The following is a 20,210-nucleotide window of genomic DNA, read 5'->3' as shown; positions in this document are numbered from 1 at the left end:
AGAGCTATAATCCAAAAGGTCCAAAAAGTATAGCCAAATCCGTGAAAGGAATCAGAGTTTTGCATGAGGGAGATACATTCCTTAATTTATCAAGGGACTTTCTGTTTTGTAATTTCCTCTGAGTTTGGTACTTTTGTGATTTAATTTTTTGCAAACCAGTTTAAAAGACTGGTATCTTTGATTTTCCCCCTGTAACGATAAATACAGCAATGATTCAGTGATTTACAAAGATACATTTTTATTTTGATATTTATGTTGATAAAAATGCGTTACATTTAACTTTTCATCTGAAAGACATTTTTTAAATAGTAATACTTTCACAGCATATATTTTTATAGAAATTATTAATATGGCCTAACACTTTGTTGATGGAAAGTTTCGGGATAATATATATTTTACATATATGATTATCAGGAATCTATGAAACTGAATGAATAAATATACTTTTATTTACTTTGTTTATGATGTTTCCAGATTTTATTTAATGAGTATGCAACAAAGATAAATTAAAGATGCAATCACTTCATTTTTTGGTAAATATTGAATAATGATAAAAGATAAAGCATGCATTTAAAAGTTTCCGTTGCAGAGAACGGATTCAGTAAGACCCCCAATATTTCTTTAGACATGTTGCGATAACATCAACCAAGTACTTAATTAGTTTTAAAAAAAGGTCTGTGAGAAACTTTGATTCGGTTATATTAAACAGAATACAATTGTCAAATTCAGTAATGAACTTCAAAGATGAACTTTATAACATAAAACAGAAAAAAAACCTGCTCGTATCGAATCATCTTCCTTCAAAAAGAAGATATTAAAACATATCATAAACATTTCTATTTCCAAGTTAGGGTAATAAAACAATATTTCCATAATTTGATACAATGATAACATTGTTATTCAAATATAATTACATTTTCAATATGTTACAATCAGATGAAAGTGATATAAACACAAATAATCTGCATAAACTATTGCTTACATATATCCAATTTAAACGATTTGCTTCAAGCAAATCAAGGGAGCATCGAAAATAGGAGAGACAACTAAAAATTTACCGTTATTTGGAGATAAAATCAATTCGCGTGCTCATAGAACAACAGGTGTCGTCTGCCATTGATTAAAATGAAAAACAATGTTATCAAAAATTCACTTATAATTAAGTCAGTAGAAGTGTTGGTAAGTAAAACGATTTTTAAAATATTTTTTAAATTCTTTTATGTTTTCTATTTAAAAAGTAAAATAACAAAAATACCGAACTCCGAGGAAAATTCAAAACGGTAGTTGTAATGTTATTAACATAATATAAAAGAAATAAGAAAATAGTTTCAGCAAATATTCTAATTGCTGATTATCTTTTATTTAGTTTTTTTTAAATTAAGCAGTTGAATTTTCTATTATTGCTCGATTCTGTTTTACTTGAATTAATTTACCAAATTACTCCGACATTGCTTTAATTTCTCGAATATGAAAAATAATGAAAAGATATATTTAAAACTTTTAGATTAAAGGATGGCAAACATGTCGCTTCAGCATTTGTCAAGCAGAAATCAAACTTTGAATGGGATAAATACGACAGGAATGAAATTCAACACAGCTTACGGTAAAAATTCCTTTATTTAAAAATTTGATGTCGCGTAAATGTGCAACATTAGTACCAGAATGTATAATACTGATACACAAGAATATTGTTACACAAGTATACAAACAAAATGTACTAACAAAAATGTCAAGCTCGAAGGTGAATACAATAAGGGTAGAGTCTATAAAAGCTGAAATAAAAACGCGATTATTTAACCTAACCAAACATGCAAAAAATAAGTGTCATGTTCCTGCATGTTTTGATGCAGGCATTTTCGATGAACATGGTGGATTAAACCTGGTTTCAAAGCTAGCTTAACCTCCCACTTTTATTGCTGTTATACACAATTACAACACTGACATGCATCAATTATTTAGAGTATTACAAGATTATCAAGAATTATACTGTTTGAATATAAGAAGTGACGATATATCTGTACATGGTAAATAATAAAATAACAAAAATACCGAACTCCGAGGAAAATTAAAATGGTAGTCCTTAATCAATTGAAAATATCAAAAGTTCAAACACATCAAACGAATGGATAACATCTGTGATATTTCTGACTTGGAACAATCATTTTCCTATTTAGAAAATGGTGATTAAAATCTAGTTTTATAGCTAGCTTAACCTCTCACTTGTATGACAGTCGCTTAACATTTTATCCTACTGGCAATGATAAGATATAAGACGATGGTATGAGTGCAACCCCATAGAAGTTACAATTTATAAAAATAAACCATTATAGGTCAAAGTCGGTCTTCAACACGGAGCCTTAGCTCAAACCGCACAGCAAGCTATAAAGGCCCCCAAAATTAACTAGTGTAAAACCATTCAAACGTGAAAATCAACGGTCTAAACTGTATAAAAAACGAGATGTATGAACAAAACAAACAAACAGACATAATCTGTAAAAATGTAAAAATAAGGGTACAGCATTCAACATTGTGTTACAATCTTTTAAAAATTGCTATAAAACAAACAAATATTTAACAAAGAAACACAAAAAGTCATATAGACAAAGCACATTTGTATGAGGTTTATACGATTACATTCATAAAATAATGTATGTTTTCGGGAACGTTGCTCAATGATGACATATGTGTGTTGGTGTATAAGTCCTGCATGAAGTTGGAAACTTGAAGGGTAGTAGAACAAATTATGTTTCTGAAAGATTTTAGCAATACAGCTTAAATACTGTAATCCTTAGGTAGAAAATCCTTAGTTTTGTTTTAAAGAATTTAAAGTTTTGTAAACAGCTAATTTATGAATATTACTATGTCAAGGATAAATAATTTCTGAATACTGGACTGGGAATACCCCCTGCACCAGCAGTGGCATTTGCCAAGTGGTAATAAACCTTCATCAAAGATACGAGTCTTTATTATTTTGTACACAATACGCATGTGTCGTCTACAAAAGACGATCGAATAGAAAACAGTTGAACGGTCAATTAAAGAACAAAGTTGAAGTGTGTTGAGGATAAAAAATTCCGAACGGGTTGCCATTTATAGCTAATGTAATCTTTTCTTGTGGTAGATAGAGATCCAGGCTTATAATTTGATACGCCAGACGCGCGTTCGTCTTCATACGAGTCTTCAGCGACGCTAAAATAAAAATGGTAAATAAGCCAAACAAGCATACAGTTGAGGACCAAAATTCTAAAAAACTTGTGCCAAATCAAGACCTTTATGGGTGGGTTTTACATAGATAAATAAAATTAAAAAACAAAATGATGATATTTAATTTGAAGTATGCCATAATAGTTGTTTAGATAATAACACAATGTTGACTGCTGTACTCCTATTTTTGACATTTTTACCTATTGTGTCTGTTTGTTTTGTTCACGCATCGTTGTCAATATTATGGAATTTGATGCGACTGTCATACAAGTGAGAGGTTTGGCTAGCTATAAAAACGGTTTAGTTCACCATTTTCTACATAGGAAAATGCATGTACCAAGTCAGGAATATGACTGTTGTTATTCATTAGTTTGACGTGTTTAAGCTTTTGATTTTGCCATTTGATTATGGACTTTCCTTTTTGATTTTTCCTCGGAGTTCAGTATTTATGTGAATTTACTTTTTTCATTTTTTTTAAAAGTAAAGTTAGTTTTAAGAAGTTTCAAAAGAGCTTCCTGAGATTTCTTTATTTTCAAATGAAACTGTGATGTGCATCAACAGTGTAAGCATCCAATGTAAAACATATAACTCTAATAATTCAAGTATCAAGGGTAAAAGCTAAGATTATGACGAAACTCGGAATGGAATAAGGGGTTAAAAGGGGAAACAAACAATTCATGGCAGAGTAAGAATTCAAGCGTATGGTTTGATTGCTGAAATGAATGAGCTAAAACTTAGTATAAATATGCAATGTGTAAATAGTATCCAGGTCCTTAAAAAGAGTTATTACGTTTTGAGCTGATCCGAAGTTAAAAATGGCCGCCAGTGAGGGCAAAGCTTGTGTCAAAACTCTATCGTAAACATATTAATTTTTGAGAATGATAAACACTGAATTTAATCAAGCTTAATTGAAATTAATGTGAAAGGTGAAGGTATGGGGATCCATTAGGCTCGATTATTAGGGGTCAAAAGTTTAACATATACTCCAACGGAAAAAGCTTTGAAGCTTTTCTCCTTAAGAACTACCAGGCAATATTGGATCAATCTTAGAGAATGGATGATCCTTATATGTTGAGGATTAAATATAAATAAGAAGATGTGATATGATTGCCACAAGAAACCAAATGACACAGAAATTAACAACTATAGGTCACCGTGCAGCCTTCAACAATGAGCAAAGCATATACCACATTGTCAGCTTTAAAAGGCTCCGAAATAACAAAGGTAAAACAGTTCAAACGAGAAAACTAACGGCATAAATTATGTACAAAAAACAAATATATGTAACACATCAACAAGCAACAACCACAGGCTCCTGACTTGGGACAGGCACATATATACAGATTGAGGAGGGGTTAAACATGTTAGCGGGATCCTAACCCTTATCATTCAAACTGATTTAATTTGAAAACGAGTGCATGGACCCCTTTTTTTAAAACGACATTTTGTTTCATTTTGCAGGGAGATTATGTGGACCAAATTTTATACAACTGTAAATAGAGGATTTTTTTTAATTTTGATAAATATACAGCAAAAAAATACGATTTTTTCTTAATTCATGACCATTCCATAAATATGAGTTATTTCTGAATAAAAAATGCATAATTTTTTGGGATACTTATAAAATAAAAAAATTACAAATTATCTAACAAAAAACAATTTGAGTTTATCTTTTAAAACAAAAAAGTTATGGCTTTCTTTCGAAAGGGAAAATACGGCCACAAATCCGAATTTGAGCAAATATACAAAATTTCGACCTCATTTAAATAAAAAAAAAATAGCACATGAAGGTATATTTTTTATTACATATTTGATTTAAGCAGGCAAAAACTAGCCTATATGGAAATTTTCATTAAACTGTAAATACAGGATCTAAACTGTATCGTATGCCCTTAAGTACCAACAATAGCAATGCAGTTATATCTTGCATCAAACATCAGTAAGCCATTAAGATGCAATTGTGTATACAAATGGAGGTACAGAGGTTCATAGGTCTAAGCACTAGGAGTCCAAAGTTTAACATAGTCTTTATTTGGAAAAGCTTAAAATTCATCTTCTTCAGAATCCTCAATGGAAATGCAGTCATGTGGTACACGATTCTGTACATGCCAAACATAACTAAAGGCTCCAAGGAGCCTTAATCGCTCCCCTGTTCAATTAGGTCTCATTTGAATTGATTATAAAATAAAGTTCGTCAAGGCATTATGATGACCTATAGTTGTTAATTTCTGTGTCATTTAGTCTCTTGACAATCCTAATACATACTATTTTTTGTATATAGCGATGTCGTTATATCAACATAAGGATGTCGAAATTACGACATAGTTATGTCGTTATTACGACATGCTATGTCGTAATTAAGACATAAATTATTTTGTTCGAATGTATCGGCTTTCGTAGCCAGTAGCTACATATAGAACAAACGTTTTACACCAGGTGAAAGAATATGCACAAAAAAGTAGTTTGTAAGGTACACGGTGTATTTCAGATATGTGCTAAAGTGGAGATACAATCATTGTCAGACTTTAAAAAAAGAAATTCATAAAAAAAAACGTGAACATATTGCAATAGGATGATATTCTAACTATACAATCCGATTTTCAGACTCTAAAAAAATTTTCATAAAAGAAACACACACATGGATACGGAAGCCCATAAGGGTCATTCAAAAAAAATTTTATGTCGTAATTACGACATAGCATGTCGTAATTACGACATAGCATGTCGTAATTTCGACATAACATGTCGTTATTACGACATCGCTATGTCGTAATTTCGACATAACATGTCGTTATAACGACATCGCTATGTCGTAATTTCGACATATCATGTCGAAATAACGACATCACTATGTCGTTAAAACGACATAGCTATGTCGTAATAACGACATCGCTATATATAAAAGAATATGTATTATGATTGCCAAGAGACTAAATGACACAGAAATTAACAACTATGGGTCATCATCATGCCCCCAATAATGAGAAAAGCCCCCGATTAGTCAGCTATAAAAGAGGGAGGAAAGATACCAAAAGGGAGAGTCCCCGAAATGCTGTGTGGCAGACAGTGATATTAATTAATTACTAGCTCCCTTGGTAAAAATCCAAATTTCATATTTAATGTATTTCATTGTTAAATAATTTACATGAAGCTTAATAAGTATATATTTGTTAATTTCATAGGTTTTGCTATTTGAATTCATTGGTTTAAGATTTTTTATTTATATTGTAAAGTTTAATATTTGCATCGTCGCAAAATCTTTGGTTACCTTCTTTGGATACCTTCAGTGAGAAACTTATATATTTTTAAAATCCCGTCCAAGTTTTATAAGTTACCTGCCTTGGAAGGGCTGTACAGCCAGACAAGTTTGAAATAAACAAACAAGACGTGGAACTATATGAGGACTGACATTGCATGGCAAGCATTACATCTCCCTTTAAATAAGCGCAAACCACATGGCTTCTTGTAATAAGGGTGAATTGAAGTATTGATAGCTCTATTTCTACTTTCAAACGTTGGGCACGACATTCCTACAACACGACGTTACAACTTTAACATGCGGCGTCGAAGAGGGTTTTTGACTTCGTTTAATTTTTGCAAGTTTTATTCGGTTTTTCATATTGTTGGTTGATTCTGGTTCTGTTCGTTTTGTGATGTCAAAAATTACCTCGAGTTTAATAATGTTTACTCTTTAAGTTATTTCAACTAAAAATGCAGTACTGTCGCAAGTAATGTAGGAAGGAAAGATGGGACGGAAGTACATGCATACGGTTTTCCATATTTTTGTTTTATCATAGGATGTTTAACTTTCAAGGTGCATATCATCTGTCATTGTAAAATTTCTATATCTTAATTCAACCAATACAAATATATCTGACACTATGCAAGTAAATCGAACATTTTTACCCTTGGTTAAATTTGAATAGAATTGTATTTTCCCTGGCACATAAGTTGTCGAAATACACCCCTTCAATTACTTGAACCTTGGCTTGAGAATTAAGTCATCTATAGCGTTTAACTTCTTATATACATTCCAAAGTATAGTAATCTACTCCTGGATCGTCCGCGAAAACGGCAAATATAATCCCGGGTTTTTATTAATTCGATGAAACGGTTTTCGTTGCTGTTTGGGATTCGTCTTTCAATTACCTCCATTTCATGCACAAGTTTATATTGACGAAAAGTTCCGGCTTCGCTAGTACAGGAATTATTTTCATCACGACCGTTATAAGTTAACATGAATAGCAGGACAAATCGCGAAGTAAAACATTGCGTGAACTGGTATTAAGTCTTTAAATATTGGTGATTGCACCTTACTGAAGTGACGACTTTAAATGATCTATTTCGGAGTACTTCCGTAACATAAATTTCAATTCGCATTTTACATTTAGAGGACTGTCTTGGTGTCTCCAATTTGTCTTTGCAAAAGTTGGACGAAGTTCATGTAATGGGATGTTTTCCCCATTTCCCAATTCTTTAAAATAAATCGTTAAAAGCTATAAACGATTAATAAAAATTGCAAAATTTAACCTGTGGCGAACCTATGTCCCCGGGCGGAGTTTATAGCAACATGCACTATTCTTTTTTTTCGGCAGCAATCATCAACCTCTTTTTCCAAATTTTATAACACGATTTGTTTTAATTATCATGAACATTTAATTGAAACTTTAGGTTCACATGTAACGTCGGAAATTAGCGTCTTTAGGATTTTAGACGTTTTCAGACGTTTGGACAAATTGGCTACCGTTTTGTAATGTGTGGAAGCATTTTACTCCTTTAAGACCCAAATATGTAGGTAATAAGAAAAGAATATTGGCATTTTTTACTCTTTGTGTATCTAACTTTTGTTTTTATTAATTATAAAAAATACGCGTTAACTGCTTTGAAAAATGAAATATCAACTTGAACAAAATGGCTACCGTTTGAAAAACGACTGTGTAGAGAAGATTTTTATTGAATCAGCAATATTTGAACTCACATGAGGCAAATATTTGTACTTTTGTTAGATATTATTATTGTCTTACTCTTTTTATTCATTTTCTGCTGTATCTACTTATAAAATTCACTTTCAGTCGTTGAGTTAATGAAAAACGTCGTTGGACATTTTTCTTATTCCAGCTTAATATGCAGTCACCGAGTCAAATGAAATTTGGCAAAATAACGGCTTTAACGGCACAGAGAACCAACACATGTCGTTGTTCCTGCCAAGAATCAAGAAGATCAGAGAATAAGAAATAGGATCACTATACATAAGGGTTAAAACAGTTTTTCATAAATGTAAAGTTGGACATCCGTTTTTTTCACATAGCTTTCTTATTTTAATCCTCAAATAAACTAGATATTACTTAGTATATGATCAAGAGCTGTAAAAACATAATTTAAAACATATACTGAATTTGTTACAATATTGTTTCGTGTTTTCTAACATTTTTATTTTTATTTTGTTTTGCGGATGAAATTTCGAAGATTCTGTTTTAAATCCTAGGCGCTGTAGGAACATCGTGCCCAACGTTTGAAAGTAAAAATAGAGCAATCAATACTTCAATTCAACCTTATTACAAAAAGCCTTGAAGTTTGTACTTATTTGTAGGGAGATGGATAGCTTGCCTTGCTAGGAATGAATGTAAGACCTAACATACAAGGGCGGAACAATTACATAGGATCTATAAAATGTATAAATTTCTCACTGAATCTATTCAAAGAAGGTAACCAAAGATTTTGCGACGATGCAAATATTAAACTTTACAATATAAATAAATATCTTTAACCAATGAATTCAAATAGCAAAGTCTATGCAATTAACAAATATGTACTTATTAAGCTCCATGCAAATCATTTAACAATGAAATACATTAAATATGAAATTTGGAGTTTTACCAAGGGAGCTAATAATTAATTAATAACATTGTCTGCCACACAGCATTTCGGGGGCTCTCCCTCTGGTATCTTTCCTCCCTCTTTTATAGCTGACTATGTGGGGCTTTTCTAATTATTGGGGGCATTATGATGACCTATAGTTGTTAATTTCTGTGTCATTTAGTCTCTTGGCAATCATAATACATATTCTTTTATATATAGCGATGTCGTTATTACGACATAGCTATGTCGTTTTAACGACATAGTGATGTCGTTATTACGACATGATATGTCGAAATTACGACATAGCGATGTCGTTGTAACGACATCGCTATATATAAAAGAATATGTATTATGATTGCCAAGAGACTAAATGACACAGAAATTAACAACTATAGGTCATCATAATGTACCTACGACATAATATTTTTTTTTTTGAATGACCCTTATCGGCTTCCGGACATGATGACTAAGAGTAAATGAAATAAAGAATAGATACTTTTTGTGGCAATTTTCACTGTGTAACTGATCTGTGATTGTTTAATCATAAATGTTCTAATTGTTCATTTGCGTGATAGTACATCCAGTATTGAGTACGTGAAATGTATTATATTAGCGGATTATATATCTAGTTGATTTGTTCATTGATTTTGTGTATATTTCAATATTACGTGAACATGCTAATTCAACTTTACAATATAAAAGAAGGATTGCTACTTTTTGGATAAAAATTATAAATGACATTATTGAAATTAATTAAAAGTTGAATAAAGATTTTATATAAAGAAATCTACTTTTTTAACCGTTTTTGTTTGATCATATTAATCATGTTTCCAATACATTGAAAAAAGAAATAACTCTTTATAAATTGGATCATTCAGTAAACTCTGACGAATTTCTAATATTTAAGGATCTACGAGTAAAGTAAAATCACAAAACTGCGACGAAAGTCCGTAATCAAATGGCAAAATCAAATGCTCAAACACATCAAAACATCTGCTCCTCAACTTTATACTTCTTTGGCTTTCTTACTATTTTTATTTTTACGTCACTGAAGACTCTTATGAAGACGAAACGCGCATCTGGAGTATAAAATTATAAGCTTTGATAACTATCTACCACAAGAAAAGATTACATTAGATATAAATGACAACCTGTTCGGAATTTTTTATTCTCAACACTCTTCAACTTCATTCTTTTATTGGCCGTTTAAGGAGGCTCGTTATGTTTTTTTTTATAAATGAACTTTATCTTATACTAAATAGAAAAATCAATAAAAAATGGGATCACGCTCCCAATTTGCCTCCGAAAGAAGCATACATTTTTGTAAAGGTTCTTTTTTTGTTGTTGAACCAATAGGAGAAATAGAGGATATATCGAAATTAAAAAAAAAGAACTAAATTACAGAAATCCCATAGGAATGCCGACAATTTGTTGAAAAAGTCTACATCCAAATTCAACAAATATGTTGTCAATAAGACAATCAAGCATACTGATCATTTGTTCCTTTGTGGAGCATGTTCTACCCTTTTGTTCACTATTAACAATATATGCCTCAAGGTATCCCAAAGTAATAAATGTATAGCGTATTTCTTCCATTGTTATGTTGAAAAGTATTGTGGTTTATCTCTGTTAGACGATTTTTCAATTTCACATGGTATGGTGGTATACAGGGTTGAAACATCAAAAGTTTTGATAGAAATAATTTCAGAAAAAGACCGAGATTTAAAATTCTCAAAAAGTTCTGTAGAGTTTTTAAGAATCGACATATGGTTAATATTAATACACGAGAAAACAGTTTCACAGCATTTCTGAAGACTTTTGAGACACAGGCATATGATTTTGGCCCACCAATTCGTTATGGTGACCTTAAAAATAATTAAGTAGATTTCAGTGTAAATATATTGAGTAGTTATTATGTAAAAGAGGGACGAAAGATCCCAGAGGGACAGTCAAACTCATAATTCGAAAATAAACTGACAACACCATGGCTAAAATAAAAAGACAAACAGACAAATAAGAGTAAAGAAGACACAACATAGAAACTAAGGACTATGCAACACGAACCCCACCAAAAACTGGGGGTGATCTCAGGTGGGTAAGCATGTCCTGCTCCACATGTAGCACCCGTCGTGTTGCTTATGTTATAACAAATCCGGTAAATATTCTAATTCGGTAGGTCACATTCGTGAAAAGGTAAGGGTATTGTAGTTACGACATATACGTATATATACAATTAAATTGAATATAGTGTAAGTAGTATATCCCTCGTTAGGTACGACTATTGTGAACATTCACGACCGTGACACATAAATTGAGATATATAAACGCCATAAGGGGAATAAAGTGTATGTTACTGCTGAGAAATTGGAATAATAAAATTTACGGTACAGATGCAATCCTCCATATTCCCATTTCGACAATTACTGTCTCTTCAGTGATGTTCGAGGCCAAAATATGTCATCATCCAAAATATAAAACAAACGTTCATTATCTATTAACACCAAAATGAAACAAAAGTAAAGTCAAACCAAGACAAAGAATCAGAGCTTATCATGAAAGAAATAGATATTATAATGGTTTCACAAATTGCATAATAGCAAGTTTCAAAAACCTATACCTTTTATTATGTGTACTGGCTATTCGACTAGTGATGCATATTTCGACAATACATCTCCTATTTGACAACTGGAAAGTTTAAATCATAGATCCTTGTTTGAAGTCGTCTATCTGTGTCAATATACCTTCTAGTTAACAAAAATACACAAGAACGTTTTGAAAAAAAGTTATTAAGTGTCTGTTGATCTTAATTTTCTATACATTTGGTCCAGATTACAAACAATGGAGTTATAACTAAAAAAGAAATTGAACATCATTTTTTTTAAATCAAAATAAGGTTATCAATATGAAATTAACCCTTACACTGTTTGTATTGTTTAGTATGTATACCATATATACATTGTTTATATCTTTATTTTACACATCTAGATAACTTTTTCGACCCACTTGGACAGCTGAAGAAAAATGTAATAGGTGGAAGCAAACCAAAAGTGGCAACACCAATGGTTATAGCCAGGATTGAAAGGTACAAAATGGAACACCCAACAATGTTTGCATGGGAAATAAAGGAAAAACTATTAACAGAAGGTATACCAGTGTACAAAGAAATTCATTAAAATTTAATCTAGTAAACGAAATTACACTCTATTTAATATCGTGTGCCCGAAGCGCTTTTTCTGAATTTTGTTTCATCAAGGTTAAAAAAAAAGGTCAAACCTAAACATTAAAAATCATGTATTACATATTTGAAATAAATGGTAGGTTGTCGTAGTGATAAATTAATCTCAGTTCAGGAAGAGTACTATAATATTGATATTTTAAAGAAAGGATGCAAAATGTAAAGTCAATATTTCAACTATTCCTTCCATACTAGATAAAACTTAGTATTTTGATTTACAGGATTTTGTTCTCCACATAACGTTCCCAGTGTTAGCTCAATCAACAGAATACTCCGTAACCGTGCAGCGGAGAAGGCTGCTTTTGATTACAGATTCCTGACTTTTCCTAGCTATCAAATACCCTTTCAACATCTGTGGAATTCGTCAATCATTCCAAGGCCTGTTGTGCTAAAGCCTGCAGCTACACTTCCACGTTTAGCGCCAAAAGAGGGTAAGATCGTGTTATACAAATATATTTCATTCAAGTTATACATGTATTTTACAATATGTATACTAGCAGTGAAGCCAGTCTCACCAAGACATTAACCAATGCCATCCATTTAAAACCTTTACTGCGGTTCGATAAAAAAAGAAGTTTATAAAACTTCAAGTTCTCCGTGTAGTGTTTGCAGGATTGTTGTTAGTCTGGTAATCTTTTTTCCTCCGAGTGTTGGACGTCTTTCTTCAAACTATGTTTAGTGCTTCCTTTGTATTCCTCTTTATGCCTTTCCTGCTCGTTCACAACTTTAAAGTTAATGCACATGCAAATGCATGACAAATGACTATAGAAGAGCACAAGTTTTTTCCTTATACTAGTACCATTTTTGAATAACTTGTATTATCGTACTTGTTTATACTAATTTTTATACATGATGAATTCATAAAGGGTGATTGCTGTATTTCAAGACAAAAGACTACAAAAAAGATATCAAATAAAAAAAGAATGTGTTTTATATAATTACATAAAGGGAATAACTGATACACATGGGAAAATTAATGATCCAACTAATTAACACCAGAAACAAAAAGAGAGTACAAAAGGGAGGCGAAAGTTACAAAGGGACATTCAAATTCGAAAAGAACACTGTTCAACAAAAATATGAATTAAAATAAATTATCCCCCTGAAGTAATAACAGCCCTTTGACTGCCTTTTCCTTACGGACTCGCTCCTTGTATAGTCCTTCGATTCTGTGTTTGTGTCCCTGATTTTTAAACCTCGGTAAACTCATGCTGCCGATATTGAGTTTGCAATAATATGAGTTTTTGGTAAAATAATTACCAAACTCAATTATTTGTTCTACTGACTGCATGTGTCACTGTAACACATCTATTTTTCTTATATGTACAAAGCTAGACCAGAGGAACTCAAAATAAGATACACCAAACAAAAGTGAATTATATACATCAAATATATATACCTATGGAAGTATTCCAAAGGGAATATCCAGTTTATCAAATAATACAAAAAATATAGACGATCGTACAGATTCGTTTGCAACAATCGACTTTAAGGAACATTCTGAAAATTGATGCATGTTTCTCCAGAGTATATTTACCAATACGCACTAAAGCTTTTAATGTGTTTTTTTCCCCTGATAAATAGGGAAAGTTAACCAATATGCATCAGCAACTTCCAATAACATCGAGGTATATGATGTTTTTCTTGTTACAAAATAGCATATACTCGGAGTTTTCAACATTAACAATCTTTTTGTAGACAAAACGCGCGTCTGGCGTATATACAAAATTTAGTCCTGGTATCTATGATGAGTTTGTTTTAGCATGAATTTAAAAGAAAAGCATATATGTCGTTGTCGGTTTACCAATAATCCCACTCCATATATCTAATATTTACAATCATTGTACCCTGGTAGATACAACAGCCAATACAGAGAAACTTAGTGTGCCTGTTTGTAACACAAGAATGAGGAGAAACCGTACAACATTTACTGCTCTACAACTTGAAGCGCTGGAGAAAGCATTCGTACAAACCCAATACCCTGGAGTTAATACAAGAGAAGAGCTCGCCACTAATACTGGTCTCTCTGAGGCAAGGGTACAAGTACGTATTGATATTAAAATTTGAAATCATCACCTTTATTCTCTTACCCAATACCAACCGAGGCAAACAAATTTTACTTGGGTAAAGTAGCTTTTATAGATTTATTGTTATGCTCATTTTCTTATGTTTAGTTTATCCCAGATCATTGGTAGCTTACTTTCCGGTCTTTTTCAATGTCTACGGTTGCTTTGTGAAGTGATAAGTACAAGGACAAGAAAATATTTCGGCCTATTTCGGCCTTGGTAAACATTCCACTATAACATTGAAAATAATACCTGATCTGATTTTTTTTATATATATATAAGGCTTCTTAGCTTTAACTCAAAATATTATTTAGTTGGTTATGCGAATAAAATAACGTTCGCATTTAGACATATTTGATGTATTTTGCCGATAAGTAGCCTATATGTATACATTTTCATCGCTTTTCAGGTATGGTTTTCAAACAGGAGAGCAAAACAAAGAAGAACTCAAAGACTTGGATTTTTGCAGACTTCGTCTTTAGCACTAATAAACCGCTACTGTTCAAATACGGCATGTAAAATGAATCATGCTATTGATGAAGTATCATTATCGCCAACGATTAATGATAAAACAATAAAAGATGATTTGAAAGATACTGCAGAAAATAATGAAAGAGAAATACGTGATAACCAAGATAATGATGACATATACAGTGTGACAAATGAAATAGATGAAGACTCGGATGTTGAAGTTGACGTATAAACACATAATCATAATATGTATTTTTTCAGCTTTACTTCAGTCCATCAATCTTTTCATCGACAGTTTTTTTTTGTATAGTCCAATACAATAAATACATATTATATACTATACTCTTGTGTAAATCTCATTCATTATCCATTAAACTGCAACATTATGTTTTAATTTGTGTGTAACTTTTTTTTAAACTCCATTCCATGATTCGTGGTCTAAAATTGTACAACATACCGCGCTGAAGTACGTCCATTATTCATAGTTCATTATTCATTATTCAATAATGAATAATGAAATAGTTCACTATTCACTATTCACTATTGAAAAATGAATAATGAATAATGAAATGGTTTATGTTTCATTATTCAAATTGAAGCGGTGAATAGTGAAAAAAATATAGAAAAAATTGACTGTGACACAATAGCTATATTTTGATTCGAAATGACCATAAGAGGGTTTACGGAGGACCTAAATGCCACAAAATGCATAAAAATGAGGAAATTTAAAAAAGAAGATGTGGTATGATTGCCAATGAGACAACTATCCAGAAAGACCACAATGACACAGACATTAACAACTATAGCTCACCGTACAGACTTCAACAATGAGCAAAGCCCATACCGCACAGTCAGCTATTAAAGGTTCCGCAACGAATATTAGAAGTCCTAAATGCTGAAATACGCGTGAAAATCAAGAAATAGTCAATTTTGAATAATGAAATGGATATTTTGAATAATGGAATGGAGTGCGGCGACCCTTTAGACCCTAATTATAGATAAACCTTATACCTCATTCGAAAGCTGCTTACAAGACAAACAAAATGTATATAGTCAATATGTTACGCAACGAATATTAGAAGACCTAAATGCCTAATTACGCGTGAAAATTAAGAAATAGTCAATTTTGAACAATGAAATGGATATTTTGAATAATGGAATGGACTGTGGCGACCCTTTAGCCCCTAATTATAGATAAACCTTCTACCTCATTCGAAAGCTGATTACATGACGAACAAAATGTATATAGTCAATATGTTCCACAACGAATATTAGAAGACCTAAATGCCTAATTACGCGTGAAAATTACGAAATAGTCAATTTTGAATAATGAAATGGATATTTTGAATAATGGAATGGACTGTGGCGACCCTTTAGCCCCTAATTATAGATAAACCTTATACCTCATTCGAAAGCTGATTACAAGACGAAAAAAATGTATATAGTCAATATGTTCCGCAACGAATATTAGAAGACCTAAATGCCAAAATACGCGTGAAAATTAAGAAATAGCCAATTTTGAATAATGAAATGGATATTTTGAATAATGGAATGGAGTGCGGCGACCCATTAGACCCTAATTATAGAAAAACCTTATACCTCATTCGAAAGGTGATTACAAGACGAACAAAATGTATATAGTCAACATGTTCCGCAACGAATATTAGAAGACTTAATTGCCAAAATACGCGTCAAGATTAAGAAACAGCCAATTTTGAATAATGAAATGGATATTTTGAATAATGGAATGGACTATGGCCCCTATTATAGATAAATCTTATACCTCATTAGAATGCTGATTACAAGACGAACAAAATGTATATAGTCAATATGTTCCGCAACGAATATTAGAAGACCTAAATGCCTAATTACGCGTGAAAATTAAGAAATAGTCAATTTTGAATAATGAAATGGATATTTTGAATAATGGAATGGAGTGCGGCGACCCATTAGACCCTAATTATAGAAAAACCTTATACCTCATTCGAAAGGTGATTACAAGACGAACAAAATGTATATAGTCAACATGTTCCGCAACGAATATTAGAAGACTTAATTGCCAAAATACGCGTCAAGATTAAGAAACAGCCAATTTTGAATAATGAAATGGATATTTTGAATAATGGAATGGACTATGGCCCCTATTATAGATAAACCTTATACCTCATTAGAATGCTGATTACAAGACGAACAAAATGTATATAGTCAATATGTTCCGCAACGAATATTAGAAGACCTAAATGCCTAATTACGCGTGAAAATTAAGAAATAGTCAATTTTGAATAATGAAATGGATATTTTGAATAATGGAATGGAGTGCGGCGACCCTTTAGACCCTAATTATAGATAAACCTTATACCTCATTCGAAAGCTGATTACATGACGAACAAAATGAATATAGTCAATATGTTCAGCAATGAATATTAGAAGACCTAAATGCCTAATTACGCGTGAAAATTAAGAAATAGTCAATTTTGAATAATGAAATGGATATTTTGAATAATGGAATGGACTGTGGCGACCCTTTATCCCCTATTATAGATAAACCTTATACCTCATTAGAAAGCTGATTACAAGACGAACAAAATGTATATAGTCAATATGTTCCGCAACGAATATTAGAAGACCTAAATGCCTAATTACGCGTGAAAATTAAGAAATAGTCAATTTTGAATAATGAAATGGATATTTTGAATAATGGAATGGAGTGCGGCGACCATTTAGACCCTAATTATAGATAAACCTTATACCTCATTCGAAAGCTGATTACAAGACGAACAAAATGTATATAGTCAATATGTTCCGCAACGAATATTAGAAGACCTAAATGCCTAATTACGCGTGAAAATTAAGAAATAGTCAATTTTGAATAATGAAATGAATATTTTGAATAATGGAATGGACTGTGGCGACCCTTTAGCCCCTAATTATAGATAAACCTTATACCTCATTCGAAAGGTGATTACAAAACGAACAAAATGTATATAGTCAATATGTTCCGCAACGAATATTAGAAGACCTAAATGCCAAAATACGCGTGAAAATTAAGAAATAGCCAATTTTGAATAATGAAATGGATATTTTGAATAATGGAATGGAGTGCTGCGACCCTTTAGACCCTAATTATAGATAAACCTTATACCTCATTCGAAAGGTGATTACAAGAGGAACAACAGGCTTATAGTCAACATGTTCCGCAACGAATATTAGAAGACTTAATCACCAAAATACGCGTCAAGATTAAGAAACAGCCAATTTTGAATAATGAAATGGATATTTTGAATAATGGAATGGATTGTGGCGACCCTTTAGCCCCTATTATAGATAAACCTTATACCTCCTTAGAAAGCTGACTACAAGACGAACAAAATGTATATAGTCAATATGTTCCGCAACGAATATTAGAAGACCTAAATGCCTAATTACGCGTGAAAATCAAGAAATAGTCAATTTTGAATGATGAAATGGATATTTTGAATAATGGAATGGAGTGCAGCGACCCTTTAGACCCTAATACTAGATAAACCTTATACCTCATGCGAAAGCTGATTACATGACGAACAAAATGTATATAGTCAATATGTTCCGCAATGAATATTAGAAGACCTAAATGCCTAATGACGCGTGAAAATTAAGAAATAGTCAATTTTGAATAATGAAATGGATATTTTGAATAATGGAATGGACTGTGGCGACCCTTTAGCCCCTAATTATAGATAAACCTTCTACCTCATTCGAAAGCTGATTACAAGACGAACAAAATGTATATAGTCAATATGTTCCGCAACGAATATTAGAAGACCTAAATGCCAAAATACGCGTGAAGATTAAGAAACAGCCAATTTTGAATAATGAAATGGATATTTTGAATAATGGAATGGACTGTGGCGACCCTTTAGCCCCTATTATAGATAAACCTTATACCTCATTCGAAAGCTGATTACAAGACGAACAAAATGTATATAGTCAATATGTTCCGCAACGAATATTAGAAGACCTAAATGCCTAATTACGCGTGAAAATTAAGAAATAGTCAATTTTGAATAATGAAATGGATATTTTGAATAATGGAATGGATTGTGGCGACCCTTTAGCCCCTAATTATAGATAAATCTTATACCTCATTCGAAATCTGATTACAAAAGGAACAAAATGTATATAGTCAATATGTTCCACAACGAATATTAGAAGACATAAATGCCAAAATACGCGTGAAAATTAAGAAATAGCCAATTTTGAATAATGAAATGGATATTTTGAATAATGGAATGGACTGCTGCGACCCTTTAGCCCCTAATTATAGATAAACCTTATACCTCATTCGAAAGCTGATTACAAGAGGAACAACATGTATATAGTCAATATGTTCCGTAACGAAAATTAGAAGAGTTAAATGCCAAAATACGCGTGAAAATTAAGAAATCGCCAATTTTGAATACTGAAATGGATATTTTGAATAATGGAATGGAGTGCGGCGACCCTTTAGACCCTAATTATAGATAAACCTTATACCTCATTCGAAAGCTGATTACAAGAGGAACAACATGCTTATAATCAATATGTTCCACAACGAATATTAGAAGACCTAAATGCCTAATTACGCGTGAAAATTAAGAAATAGTCAATTTTGAATAATGAAATGGATATTTTGAATAATGGAATGGACTGTGGCGACCCTTTAGCCCCTAATTATAGATAAACCTTATACCTCATTCGAAAGCTGATTACAAGACAAAAAAAATGTATATAGTCAATATGTTCCGCAACGAATATTAGAAGACCTAAATGCCAAAATACGCGTGAAAATTAAGAAATAGCCAATTTTGAATAATGAAATGGATATTTTGAATAATGGAATGGAGTGCGGCGACCCATTAGACCCTAATTATAGAAAAACCTTATACCTCATTCGAAAGGTGATTACAAGACGAACAAAATGTATATAGTCAACATGTTCCGCAACGAATATTAGAAGACTTAATTGCCAAAATACGCGTCAAGATTAAGAAACAGCCAATTTTGAATAATGAAATGGATATTTTGAATAATGGAATGGACTGTGGCCCCTATTATAGATAAACCTTATACCTCATTAGAATGCTGATTACAAGACGAACAAAATGTATATAGTCAATATGTTCCGCAACGAATATTAGAAGACCTAAATGCCTAATTACGCGTGAAAATTAAGAAATAGTCAATTTTGAATAATGAAATGGATATTTTGAATAATGGAATGGAGTGCGGCGACCCTTTAGACCCTAATTATAGATAAACCTTATACCTCATTCGAAAGCTGATTACAAAACGAACAAAATGTATATAGTCAATATGTTCCACAACGAATATTAGAAGACCTAATTGCCAAAATACGC

The 20,210-nt window shown here is 31.9% G+C and overlaps 1 protein-coding gene across 1 annotated transcript; it reads left to right on the top strand.

Moving 5' to 3' along the window:
- The first annotated feature begins 1,071 nt into the window (after nt 1–1,071).
- On the top strand, nt 1,072–15,177 carry LOC143062186 (paired box protein 6 homolog). The gene is made up of 6 exons (XM_076233973.1): nt 1,072–1,179; nt 1,505–1,603; nt 12,049–12,207; nt 12,520–12,729; nt 14,154–14,341; nt 14,774–15,177. The coding sequence occupies exons 2-6, from the start codon at nt 1,513–1,515 to the stop codon at nt 15,065–15,067; spliced, it is 942 nt and encodes a 313-aa protein (XP_076090088.1). The 5' UTR covers nt 1,072–1,179; nt 1,505–1,512; the 3' UTR covers nt 15,068–15,177.
- The last annotated feature ends 5,033 nt before the right edge of the window (nt 15,178–20,210 follow it).

Source organism: Mytilus galloprovincialis, chromosome 2, assembly GCF_965363235.1.
Source record: "Mytilus galloprovincialis chromosome 2, xbMytGall1.hap1.1, whole genome shotgun sequence".
NCBI lineage: Eukaryota > Metazoa > Mollusca > Bivalvia > Mytilida > Mytilidae > Mytilus > Mytilus galloprovincialis.
Note: the sequence above shows the minus strand (reverse complement) of the source record. Positions and strands in the feature narration are given on the sequence as shown.

Excerpts from the sequence above, each read along its gene's own strand:
- LOC143062186 (XM_076233973.1), top strand. The coding sequence starts at position 1,513 with ATGGCAAACATGTCGCTTCAGCATTTGTCAAGCAGAAATCAAACTTTG. Across the intron at positions 12,208-12,519 it reads GGAAAAACTATTAACAGAAG|GATTTTGTTCTCCACATAAC; the intron begins GTATACCAGTGT and ends TTTGATTTACAG. Across the intron at positions 14,342-14,773 it reads TCTCTGAGGCAAGGGTACAA|GTATGGTTTTCAAACAGGAG; the intron begins GTACGTATTGAT and ends ATCGCTTTTCAG.